Source organism: Anser brachyrhynchus, assembly GCF_964034855.1.
Source record: "Anser brachyrhynchus genome assembly, chromosome: 2".
NCBI lineage: Eukaryota > Metazoa > Chordata > Aves > Anseriformes > Anatidae > Anser > Anser brachyrhynchus.
This window is the reverse complement of record NC_137695.1, coordinates 96,462,694-96,476,550: the sequence shown is the minus strand read 5'-3', so window position 1 is coordinate 96,476,550 and position 13,857 is coordinate 96,462,694. Positions and strand designations below refer to the sequence as shown.

Genomic DNA, 13,857 nt, shown 5'->3' with positions numbered 1-13,857 from the left:
GACAGCTAGAAATGCATCTGTTGCACTGCTCAGGGACCAAACAGCATAGCTATCAAATTAAAACAGAAAGAAATGAAATGATATTTCTCTTTAGCTTCTCCACTACGGCACTAAGGCTTGTTATATACAGGGATGGGGTGGAAAATGGTTGCAGCCTGCCTAGCCAGGAAGCTCTTCCTCATTCTTTTTCCATCACAAACCCTCTCTAAAAGTTTAGAGCGATATTAATCCACAGTATTTATGATCGTACTGCTGGCCATGTGTCTTTGGGATAAAAGCAAATCCACTCATTTTGCCACTGTTTCTGACTCTTTTTGGTGGTATCAATGAACTCGTTCCTGGTTCCCAAGGAGTGCAGAGGTGGCATGGTTTGCTGCCTCCATGCGCTGCATCCTTATTAGCCTGACACTGCAGATTGTAATTCTGCCTCTCATTGCAGGGTCAGACACAGAACTGCCTGTGCTTATTTTCCCACCGGTGGAAATGCTTACTTTGTTCAACTGTTACAGACTTCTCATTAAAGAGGGCTTTGGAAGCTATTTCAAGGGAATCCAGTTGCATAATCAAGTGAATAGTGTTGTGTTTTTTTTTTTTCACCCATTTAAATGTTAGCCATACCATGGACAAAGAATGTTTATTTGGCTATGCACATGGTGGCTGCAGTGGGTGGCAAATTTTGCTTTAACTGTACTTAAAGTTTACTTTCACTTGAAAACTTGGTTCCTGGAATCGAGGGAGAGGAAGATAGCCTGGAGACTAGTCCACAATTAAGAACTTAGGCAACACTCATAGGGAGGAAAAACAAAATAAAAAAAGTAACAAAATCCAAACAAAAGTGCCATTTTCTCCTCAAGTGAAAGTAGATCTTTAACCTTGCTTCACTCTTCATGTTCTGTTTTTTCTTTTTTCTTTTTCTTTTTCTTTTTTCTTCCCTTCCCTTCCCTTCCCTTCCCTTCCCTTCCCTTCCCTTCCCTTCCCTTCCCTTCCCTTCCCTTCCCTTCCCTTCCCTTCCCTTCCCTTCCCTTCCCTTCCCTTCCCTTCCCTTCCCTTCCCTTCCCTTCCCTTCCCTTCCCTTCCCTTCCCTTCCCTTCCCTTCCCTTCCCTTCCCTTCCCTTCCCTTCCCTTCCCTTCCCTTCCCTTCCCTTCCCTTCCCTTTCCCTTCCCTTTCCCTTTCCCTTTTCTTCTTTTCTTTTCTCCAACATCAGTGCTTCACCCCCTCCTCCACCCTGCCACATTTTGTCAATGCTTTTCAGGCTGGTGGCAGGCATTTTTTTTCAAGTTGGCCGTACGATATAGATATGTCAGAGCGTATGGTCAAGTAGGTGGGGGTGGGAAGTGGCTTTCAAGAACTGCTCCAGGAGACTGAAAGGAAAGGTGGTGCCACGCACAGAGCATTCACTCATCAGGGTGTTAGGATAGGGTGTATATGCTCAGCTCTACAGAAATGTAATTTATTAGGAATAAATAGATTCAAGTAAAAGCTTGACTTCCAGTGCCATTGCACATAGGAGCACAGTGCGATGCAGATGGGAACTGTGTGCATGATGCTGCAAAGAGGGCAGAGGCATCTGAAAAATATTTTGCTTCCGCTATACAAAAACACTGATGAGATCCATTTGGTAAGTGTGGGGAGTGAAACAACTGCGGCTGCAGTCAAACCTCTTAAGATCTGTGGGAGTGTGTAAACTGCGCCTAAGTGCTCAGAGATCATTTCAATCGATTCTTCAGCCCATTAATGTTGATTTTTAGCAGCTGCTGGGAAGCTAGGGAAGTTCTAAAAGGCTACAGTAAAGTAAGATATTGTACTAGCAAGTAAACTAACCATTCTCAGTGCACCTTATTTTAACAACAGCCTTGAGTAGGATAGGCAAATATGAAGCACCATCAGTAGATAAAGGAGGTATTTCATGCCAAGGCATATGGCTGCACTGCAATAATCCAGTCATAACTGACTTTTTGGATAAGAATTTTCAGTTACTAAAATTGACATAACTAGCCCCAACAGGGTATTTGACTGTCTTTTAAATGCTGATAAAAGCAGAGCTTTAGCTCAAAAAATATCAAGGTGGTTTCTACTATACGAGTTACACAGTGACTAGCTTCTTTGGAGGTTACAAAAATGAGCACATATAGGAAACAGTCTACAGAAGTACCAGCTTTTAGTGGAGTCTGGCAGAAATCTAACATTATTTTTACTCAAAGATCTGCAAGGCTGCTACATGCTTTTGGCACTGTTAAAATGAGCACTGTGTAAATTTTAGCAGTGCTGAAAACTAATTCACTGAATTCACCACTGGTGAGATGGGACAACATGCGGGAATGAAGGTGTACAGAAAAATATCTTTAGAGGTTACAGACAATATCCCATTGAATTTATGTGTGTGGCCACAGTGCAGATAAGCTGACTGATGTGATCTTTACATAAGCAAGCACTGTCAGGCTGGAATACAAATAATATCCTGATTAATATCTCAGCACGCTGTACTGATAAAATAGGTACCAAAGTGCCACGTGCAGCTCAGGTACACCAATCTTCCCCAGCAGATCACACACCCAAGGAAAATGAAAAAATCAAAGAAACAGCAAATTTTACATGGCACTATGAATGACCTACCAGGTCCTGCCCAGCAGGAAAGGGAGTAAGAGGCAAAGGAAATTGTTAATTGCCTACTGTCACGTGCTAAGGCTTCACTACAATCACGTAGACAGAATTTTCTATAGGTGCATGGATCAAAGTCTTAGCTACGTGCAAAACAAATGTTTTTCATAATATGATTGAGATGATATAAACTACATCCTGCAAGCAAGTACAAAACAACCTCTGGCATTACTGGGCTTGAAAAGTATGGCTTTGCCTGCACTATGGACATAGCTGTATGGTAAGGAATCACAGTCACATTATTCAAATGTAGCACTAATAGTGAGAAAGAATGAAAAAAAAAAAATCCGAAACCAAATCTTTTCTTCTCTCTACAAGAACTTTTATACTGATGTGCATGAATGAGTAAGGGTACTCTTGCAGAGAACAAAGTTTGGCAAGAGATAATCTCTTGTTGAAGAGAGAGAATCATAAAACCCTAGTCCCAAAGACTGCTATGCTTCTTTCTGGAGGATCCATTGGGCCTGGGCTGTGCAGCTCTGGTAGCCAAACGGTATCCTTAGGGAAGACACTGACCCATGGCACATGCACAGCTGTGCAAGGGCTGAACGATGCTGTACTGATTTAGCAGGACTGGATAGATTGCTTTCCAGAAATGTCAGTGGCTGTTCAGATTTGTGCTGACCTGACTCTTAAGACCTTTAGGAAATCTCAGTCTTCTCATCAGTCACTGCTAGCCCAGAGGAACTTCTGTCTTCACCAGAAGTTTTTTATTTCCTTGACCAAACATTTTTTTTTTTTTTAATAATCTGTATCAAGAGAAGACTTGATGATCCTTGTTGGTCCCTTCTAACTCAGATATTCTATGATTCTATGATCTGCGTTTTTCTTAGTATCTCTCTTACGTCAAGGGGACCACATGTAGATGAGCGCATTTATCTGTTCATACTACATTATGTCTCACAAATGGTGCTGGAAAAAGATGCACATCTAATAGCTATGCATTAAAGCACTCTGCTGACCTCATCAAGTCACAAGAGCTTGCTCAGTGAGGGCCCTGTTTTTGTGAAATAATCAAGAGATTTCAACTAATAAGGGCTTTCTTTGTGTGTGCAAGTGCATTAAGGTTAGCTCCTGCACAAGCTTGTGTTTTTTTTTTTTTTTTTTTTTCCAGTGAGGACAGAGATAGAACTCCTTTTATTTTCCTGCACCATGTAATACAAGGCAGTTAACTGCTATCTGAAATCAGGTTTGCTGTCACTGATGTAACATGTGACTGAGTCTGGTAATTTATTTAATTTATTCTGTTTAATAAGCTTTTAAGTTGCCCAAGTACCAAACAGGAGTCTGACAGCTATTAGTTCAGATGTTCATAAAGTGGTGCCAATGTAATTAGGCTACCTTAGGGACATGACTTATTCTAGGGACAAATAAGCACGATGCTTCCCTGAGCTTTGGGCCACAGCAAGCCCTGCTGAGCTGTTAGAGGGTATTATGTGAATTTATTATATAGGTTCCTGGAAAGCAAGGCTGATACCATAAGTTCCTATCTTCTCCATGAATCTAACCAGTGCTTTGTGCCATCAATCACAGAATTCTGTGATTCTGTGATCCTCTCCTTGAGGACGCAGCATTGTTTCTAAGGAAATGCTTTTCTATGTCCCACTCAGCTCCAGCTGCTATGGTAACATTGAGCCCTAAAACTGCTTTAATTTTTCTAGCTTAAGACCAAAATGGAGTAAAATGACTATGCACACCATGAACCCCTCTGGCTTTTGTGTAGAAAGACCTGGACTGTTGATAATGGTCATAAAGTGTGTGTGTTCCCATGTACATCCTCATCTCTCCTTTATGTTGGCAGCTGAGCACAACTTGTCCTGTAACTCTCTATAGAAACTTTAGACATCACACTACGGGTATTTCTGTCAAGAGAAAAAAAAACATGTTTGTTTTGGGGCACTTCAGGGTCCAGTCGGCCTAATACCCTCTAAATTTGGTGATGATGGTGAGCTATGGGCAGGGAGGCATCGTGGGTGCTTCAGGAGTTGCCACTCACATCTTCTCTTGCTGATGTTCCAGCTGTCCCTTATGTTTTACACAGTAGAAAGTGTGAGCACACAAGCACATGCATACATAAGAGAGCAGGGTGTGCCTTTCTCTACCAGTATATAATGGTATACTACTTACTGTTCTGGAGAGTTGATGTCTTCTATAGGATCTTTGCTTGTTCTGGAAGGGTCTGATGTGCCCCACTGTGCTGGTGGATTTTGATCAAGATGATTTTTCAAAATTGCTTTCTCGCCATCTAGATGGACAACACAGTCAATTTTATTTTACTGTTATCAAGTGATCTTTCTAAAATTCTTTCATTGTAAAAGTTTATACAGGTATACACGGTGCCACAAAATAAACTCTTTCTACCCATATTGCAATACAAGCTCAGGTTTCCCCATGAGTCTTTGGTACTCGTACATTTTTGGTGATGTGGTCCTTCGTGAGAACTACCAGGAAGAAACAGAAAAGTGAAAAAAAACTCTGTTGTCCTTTTTTTTTGTTTTCTCCCTCCCTCCCTCCCTCCCTCCCTCCCTCCCTCTCCCTCTCTCTTAAATATTTTCTTTCTTGCCTTTATATGCCTTATCATACACCTTTCCCTAGTCTTGAGCTGTGTAAAAAAATATAGTATCATCATATTGTCTTGAACTCAAACATTACTTTTCTATATGAAAAAAAAAAAACAACAAAACTTGTTTAAATATTTTCCCAGAAAAATTATGATCTCATTGATTTATGAAACCTTGGTACTCTTTATCTCACATAAGCAGTTGAGTGCTATCATTCAACCAACTATCTGCTATGATTTAGCACAGAAATATCATTCATATCAGATGCACTGGCCCACAGGTTGTCTACAGAAAGGGCAGCTAATGATTTCATAAAGCTTTCTTCTGCAGTTCTCTCTTCTGTGTAATGATAACATATTTTCTCTGCAGGTAGCATCACTTAATTCCCACGGGAGACGCAGGAGTCAGGGGCTAGCTGTGCTGAGGTCTGTGGCATGCATCAGTCCCCCTACAAAAAGCAGAATGCAGCCATTTAAAGAAGGCTGTCTTAACTGGAGAATCTTTCTGTCCCTGCCTGCTTTTCCAAAGTTTCCTGCTGTGTTAAGCCAAGCAAAGTCACATGGAAAACATCTGAGTAATGAGGACAGTGCAGAGTTTTCATAAATAATTACAGAGCAGCTCCAAATCCATCACAGGCAGTTGTTTGCTACACACGCAGAAACAGTGACTGCTGCAGGCACTAAGGCAACATGGAGGAGGACTCAAAGGTAGAAGCTGGAAAAGGATCTTGCAGGATTAGAATGCAAAAGTGGGCAGGAGTGAGACAAGCAGGAGAACATCTGAGAAAAATGAAAATAGCCTGAAAAATCCAGCACACATTGAAGGCTTAAGATGCTTTTCTCTACCACTAACAGCTAGGAGCCCCAAAGGACATTCAGGTCCCAGCATGCTAGGAGCATCCATGCTACCAATGAACATGGTAAAGTGCTCCTATATGAATGTCTACCCTCCCATTGTGGCCATAACTGGCCCTAATTTGTAGGATTCCCTTTCCTCTGTGCAGGTCTAACAAGCAACTTGGAAAAGAATTGCTATGGCTCAGAAGAGCAAGAAAGATTCTTCACTTATGTTGCATGGAAGACAAAGGGCTGGGTGAGAAAGGAGGCAACCGGAACACACGAAGCTGCTTCTGTTGAGGCAACACAATGTCAGTAAAAGAAAGCTAAGGGATCCAGCTGTAGGAAGAGAGAGGTGCTTTAAAGGGAGGGGACACAACAGGATTCGGTGATGGCTTAGATGTGAAGCAAGGACAGTAAGGAGTCAAATCTGACAGTGGCTAAGATAAGGAGCAGTGAAACCTATCATCTCAGGGCAGCCTGAAGTTTGCTCTTGTGGCACTTGCTGTCACAAGAGTTCAGTTTTTATTTTCCATATATCACATTTCTATGTATATCGAGCTTGACATTTGCATAAGAGCCGTGTGATGTCTATAAACAGACACATAGAAAAAAACCTCTTTATTTCCATGATTAAAAACAATGTCAATGCTGAGCTGATCTAAGCTGACAATGAAAAATGCTGACTTTATGACACAGACCAAAGTTAAAATTCATTTCATCCTTGTAATTAGGGATGGAAAAGGCCTATTATTTAACTGCTCTAGGGCCCCAAATCCTTTGGCAAAGATAAGCAATTTGCAAAACCACTGAAAATACAATTCTACACCAAATGACTGGAATATGCAACTGCCAGACTTTGGGACTGCATGATTTCAGAGAATAATCTGTGTTGTATGCCCTGGAGAGATTTTTTGTGCTTTTAGTTTTGCTCTGGGGAGGGAGGAGAGGAAGGAGGTGGTCCCTGTCAAAAAGGTGGGGGATCTAGTTTAAAGTAGAGCACAAATCATATATTCTGTGCCTACTCATTCCTTAACACCAACTGCCCATATATCACTCTGGGTGTTATTCTTAATAGACCCTCTTCTACCACTCTTGCAGATGACTCTCTCTTAATACACTGCATGTATTTCTGTATACAAGGTGACTGAACATGAGTTTTAATATCCCAGGTTAAAAAAGTGCAGACAGAAGCCACATAGGACTGCCACAACATCGAGACCTTTTTTCCCCCCTGTTTCTCTCTCTCTCTCTCTTAAAAAATAGAAAACAGTTGGGTAATTCTTATTTGTTGCCTAGGGCTTTAAACTTTTTGGGAGAGGAGTTTTTAGATTTTTATTCTGCAGCTATGGAAACTAGAATCTTTTCACCTTCCCTTCCCTTCCCTTTCCCTTTCCCTTTCACGTAAATAATGAAGATCAAGATTCTCACTTAGTCATACACTTTCAAGAGCTGGAGCTTAAAGAAGAAACTCTATCACCATATGCACTTAAACAACTTAAGGATGGAGGAAATTGATTTTGTATAGGTGAACAGCTGAAAGAAAATGAATTAAAGCTAATGGTAAACTTTTCCTGATTTCTCTGAAGTTTAGGACTGGCTTTAGTATTCCCCTATCTTTTCTTCCTCTGTCCATTAAGTATGCCACCTGAAAAAATGTCCTTCATTCTCAGAGTACTGTCTGCCACTGCAGATGCTACTGAATAAGTTGCACTGGAATGGTCTGACTGCCTTCAAAATTGGATTTACATTAGCCAGAAGCAGTTTCTAAGTAATTTTCACCTCCTTAGACCTCAAACAGGAACTCAGAAGTCTGAATAAGTGTTGCCTGAGCACTTTCCATTCAGAAAACCACGGAGAAAAAAAGACAAATAGATCTCAAGTGCCTCGCACAGCCCTCACTGATTGGTTTATTAGAAAACAAAAGCAGCTACCCGGTTGTCGGTGAGAGCCAGGAGGGGTTAGCTCAGGACCTTTGCCCACCTGCAGCAGAGAAATGACTTCCAATTACAGAGCTCTAAGCTGCAGGAGGACATTCAGTTGCTGCTGCAGAGAGGCTCAGTGAGGAGGTCACTGCTGCCAGCTGCTTGCCTTTCTCTCTGCCAGAGGTGACTCCTTCCTCACACCTCCCATACCCGTAACCACTTCACAACCTGCCTCCCTCAAAATTACCTGGGTAGGCTTAAACAATTCATACATTTTAGCAAACGTTGTTCAGCTGCAGGCAGAAAGTACCACATGACTGCCACTGCTGCCTTTTTTTTTTTTTTTTTTTCAGGATTCTAGAAACTGTGTTTTTTCACCTAGGAGTTTGTTGGCACTTGCACACCATAGCTTTATTGAGTATCTTCATCATTACGCTTTAGTGGCAATATTCCTCCAATTTCTTACAACTTGGTGTCAGGACTGCTGTTCACCCTGCATTTTTCAAGTCCGCTCTTGTCTCCTCTTTGTTAGAAAACATATTTTATGCTCCACAAAGAAGTAAATGTGGTTTAATAATGACTTACAAGAGCTGGCAGAGATACTCTAGTCAATTTACTGGAGAGCTCTGAAAACTTTAAACGTAAGGGTAGATCTTAAAAATCTACTGCTATTTTCCACACTTCTGTTGTTGGGACTGTGAAACAAGACTAGTCACTTTCGGCTTTGTATGTGAGCAGGGTGGAAAGAAAATAAAACCAAAAAGCAAATTAAAATGATCACATCAACTGCTGGTTATACGTGAAAAAGTTCTCCTGAACAAAGTTCACAGCACCAGGAAGTCTAAGTCATGCCTTCTCATAGTTACATTTGGAGAGGAAGACTTTTTTTCTTTTTTAAAAAAAAAAAAGAAAGCTAGTAAGATTCTCTTTTGATTTATACTACTGTGAATCAGAAGAAAGTCCCTTTACTACAGATTGATTTCCATGCAAGCAAAAGCAAGAACTGAACCTCTGGCAGATTGGTCTCTCTGCAGAAATAGAAACAAGCTCCAGTTTCAAGATTGGAATACATTTGCTAGGCTTCACAGAAACTAGAATCTCTCTCTCTCAGGATATAATGAACTATATCTTTTCTTTAAACCAACATTCCTTAAAGCCTTGTACACCTGTTTTTGAAAACCTTTCCTTTGAATCTGTGGTTTTAATCTCAAGCTTAATGCTTGAATAAAACCAACTTCATAGAAGTAATGTTTTCCCCTCTGTCGCAGATGAACTCTGTTTTGCTTTGCATTTACTAGCAACATGCCTTTGAAATCTGTTTTTTTTTTTTTCTTTTTTTTTTTCTTTGTGCTGCTTTTACATGGGGAAAAACTAACACTAGGAAACATTGGAGTGGGGTGACAACTGACAGAATGTGGGCATATCTGACATGCAAATGAATGCTCCCAGTCCATTTACAGCAATGAGTAAAGACTGTTTTCTGGCTCAAAACAGAAAAGACTTTCCGAGCAAGCTGGGGTGCCTGCAGAGAGAGAACTTGCTAATGTGACTAGGAAAAAGAGATTGCTCATAAGTGGGGACTATTGATTCTGTGGCTGTCGTTCATTATTTTTTTTCTAATACGCTACTTTGAAATGTACAGGCAAAGGTAGCAATAAATGAAGATATTACTGTATGTTTTTTTTTCTCAGCTTGGCTTTAGGTGAAACTCTCACTATCTATCAATCATTCATGTAGAAATAATTTCATTAAAAAATGTCAGAAGTCAAATAGAATAAGACTGTAGGATTCTAAGCATAACGAAATTAGCCAATCCAAAAAAAAACCCACAGTGTATTACTGATGCATTTTTCTTGCAGAACCAAGTTCAGTCCTGATATGCATGCTCTTTTCACTTACCTATAGCTGTCAGAGAACAGAATTTGTCCCTTGAAGAACAGAAAGGGAGAAGAGTTCAGGAACTGATGAAAATGGGTAGTAAAAGCTAAAAAGAAACCTTTTTATAGCAGTTTCTTCCATTAGTTTATTGACAATGCCTGCTATAAATGTGGAAAAGTTAATCTTAAAACTGCAGCCTTCTGTTATTGCATGCATGGGCTCCTCTGGAATTATGGCGGTGGTTGATAGATACCCTGTGCTGCAGCTCCTGCAGGGACAACCCCAGGTGACACAGCTCAGGTTGTGCTGCCTCTGAAGTGGCTCCAGGTATAAATCCAAATAACACCAAGAGTGTTCTAGTCTATGGCAGCTTCTAGGGATGTGTGGTAAAAGCCTCAGTAACTTTTATCTTTGCAGTCACTTGCGTGGTAGAAATAAATTCTGCCTTCATAAGGTCTTCCCTTCTTCTGATGCACTGGTGGCAGGGGTGCAGGGAGCCCATTTGGGAAGCTCTGGTTGGTGTCCGTGCTGGGGTATTTCTTCCCTAGAATTGTGCAGCACAACCTCACTCTTAACATAGCACCACAGCTATAAGCAGGTGTCCTCCTTTTTCCAAACATCAGCCTGGAAAACTCATCCACATCTCCAAGCCTCAATCTTGGCTCTTTGCTGAGTGTCACCACCAGTTACAAGAAGTGCCCGAGCCAAAAACAGTACTGACCTACAGCCATGTCCCCATCTTACACCCAGGCTGTGATGCAGCTCTGCTGCTCAGGCAAGGTGACCAGATCCAGCAAAGAGCAAGCTGGGAGAGAAGCTCATGTTGTGCTGTGCACAGAGCTGAGGTAGCTAGCAGACACCGTGATTCAAAATGATCTGAGGAAGGTATCAAGTGAAGTTAAGGGGATGTCCTGTATGTATATTTTATATCCAACTGGGGAAGCCATCTGAGGTCCCAGAGCCACAGTCTGTGGAGCACATGGAGAACTGCCTGATCAGACAAAGCTAGCTAGCAGTGCAGAAAAAACCTGTCCTAAAAAAAAAAATATATATATATATATGTATATATAGATATATATAAATTAAACCATAAACTACAAACCACATTTTCCTTATTGCTTTTCTTACATGGCCAATTGCTGTAGATGTCTCAGGGATGATATGGGTTTCTGAACAAAAGATGAGCATCTTGGATAATATCTCTCCTTAAAGGAGACCTACTGAATTAAAATGTGCTATAAAGAAGGAGTCGCCATGCCAGCAAAGAGTGGGCTATGCTAGGAGCTGTTCCTGTTAATAACTAACCATGAACTCCCAAAGCTATGAGCCTTTGCTCAAGATCAGGCAGTTATAGGAGTGCTCAGCTGTGTCTGTCTTTTCTGTCTAAATAGGCTTTAGACACCTAAATTTAATGTTTGGCTCCTAAATCCATGTTTGAGGTAAATGGCAGGGGTGGAGAGGGATGGGAAAAATCAGATAACATCTTTTGGCACTCAGCTATAGGCTGGGTGTTTTGACTCTGAACAATTTTTACAGATCATAAATCTACTGAAGTGTGCTATGACATTAAAGTTTCATTAGGCCTTGTTTGAGATGCATTGCATAAATCCCGTGTTATTATCTGTCCTCTGAAGTGCAGAGCTCTGGAGTTGTGCAAGCGATAGCAACAGGGACGCAGTACATCACGTGCACTACATCATCTATGTGAACTCTTGCAGAACAGCATGATGTTTTGCAAAGAATATTGACACAGGATTCAGCCATGTCCACAAGAGCGGTGGCAAATGATCAGCTACGATTTTTAGCTCCAAGTCAGCTCTTTATTTTAGCATTTCTCTTCACTGTATTACTCCCTCTCTCTCAGCTCACAGTTTTTACAAGGTCCAAGCTAGGCAAAAGCCTTGTCGTTAACTGAAAAGCAACATTGGACTGGCTTTCCCAGTTGCAGGGTGGAGATGATACACATGGCCACTTCTAGGTCATGCTAATAAAATATTTACATCTTCTGAAGCTTGGCTGAAGTACCATCAGAGATGCATAATTTCAAGGTTCTGTATTTTAATTTACAGAAAACAATATGAAATGCATAGCTACAGAAAGCATAGTTATGTCAGTCAGAGTTAGCTTTCCTGTGGTTGTAAGGGCCAGAATTTTTTTAAGTACCATTTAAGTGATGTCTGTTTGTATCTGTACAGAAGCAGCAGTGACTCAGCAGCATGAATTCTCCAAAGCCTTATTATTTTTATTGGAATGACAAATTTAAATTAAGCACATAGGTTGACTGTTGGGATGTGATGCAGTGAGAGAAATACAGATGAGATTCAGACATCAAGCTAAGGGGAGGGAAACAGGGAAAGAGAGAAAACAAGGAGCAGAAGACAGAAATGGAGGGACAAAAAAAGGCTGTCAAGGGTTGTTTAACATGGTGTCTCAAAGCCTGGAGGTATGAATATCTGATGTCACTTGAGACAGGATCAAGACACTGTCATACTCATATTTGGGGCATTCATCTTCAAGTGTGTGACCAAGCTTTGAGCACCTGATGGAAGTTGATATCCAGGTCCTCCTTACTCCCAGGTCAATGCTCTAACCTATTTAATATAAACAAGGCCAGGAAAAAAAACCATCCTTCCTTCTCTTCTCTTCCTTGAGCTATAGATGGTTGGTCTATTCAGAAAACTGTGTCCAGAAACTGCAGTATGCAGAAGAATATTTATCCTGTATGTTTAAATAGTACATAATTCAAAGCTTCTCAGTACATTAAGGCTCAGTGCATAAAGATGGTTTTAAATATGTACCCAGCAGCAGAAATGTAGAAGTTAAGGTACCATACTGGGCTAAACTTGGGAATGCAGAGAATCTTGGATGCTGGTGTTTAAAACAGCAGTAAAGCATCGATGTCTTCTGTAGATATAGCCACAAGTAAGTGAAGAAAGGTTGTATTTTCTCCTTGATTTCTTTGCCAGTATCCTACTGCTAATGGAGTGCAACCTGCTGTGGGAAGCATCCAGTCCTAAATTTATACCCAACGTATCTCTTGAGAATCATTTTTGTTTCTCATACCCAAACTCAGATGGCCATTTGGCACAATGTAATGTATCTTTTTCTGCTTGAAATATTATTCATGATTTATCATTTTTCCTGGAGCATCTGACATGGGTGGAACATTCTATGTGTTCCTTTCAAACACTTGGTAAAACTGCTTCATCCCACTCACTGATGTTAGTTCTTGTTGCTGATCTCAGCCCAATAATCACACGCCTCCAGCAGCTATTTACGTTTTCCTTTTCCTCCTTTCCCCCCTTCTGTTTTTTAATTTTAAAAAGGACACTGGGAACGCTATGGAGCTCTTCCTTTTTTTTTTTTTTTTTGGCCAAAAGTTACACAACCAAGTGTTTACCCAGGCTAAAACAAAGAACCCCATGAGAAAGTAACCTTATCCAACCAAGATTACAATTATTACAATATGCTTCAAAAGCATATATGAACAATTGCTATTATTTTAAAATAATTCTTCAACAATTACATTTTTTACTCTGCCACACACAGCAATAGGAAACCTGAGCCTAGCATTGCAACAAACATGCACCTCTACAACTTCCCAATACATGGCAATTAGTTTTTTTTTAGTTTTTACTTAAGGTAATAATATTCAGCTGTATGAAGTCACTGACCAAAATTCACAAAGTAGATCTATTCTAGAGTCAGAAATGTAAGCTGGGTGTCCTGGCTTCCACTTTATTGCACTATGCAATATTGCTTCCCAAAAGTGAAATTCTTTTGCATATATTTCTTTGGAGAGCTGTGCAAGAAACATTGTAGGAACAACTTAGGAATATTACAGTAGTCATGAAATCCCTTTCTATCCGTTCCTAGGGAAGAATTTTCATATATAAGTGCCTTCAATTCTACATTTAGAGTCCAAATCAGCACTGAAATATTTACATGTTTCTCTTGTATGTGCTTGATACCAGTGTCCAAAAGCAGGATTTAAGTAT

The 13,857-nt window shown here is 40.5% G+C and overlaps 1 protein-coding gene across 5 annotated transcripts in view; it reads right to left on the bottom strand.

Annotated features, from left to right (window-relative positions):
- GABBR2 (gamma-aminobutyric acid type B receptor subunit 2) overlaps positions 1–13,857 on the bottom strand; it is a 477,830-nt gene that overhangs the window by 3,079 nt on the left and 460,894 nt on the right. For all 5 annotated transcript variants that reach the window (XM_080580419.1, XM_080580420.1, XM_080580421.1 and 2 more), the window contains one exon: positions 4,787–4,904. In XM_080580419.1, coding sequence (XP_080436545.1) covers positions 4,787–4,904 — 118 coding nt within the window. The remainder of the gene's footprint in view (positions 1–4,786; positions 4,905–13,857) is intronic.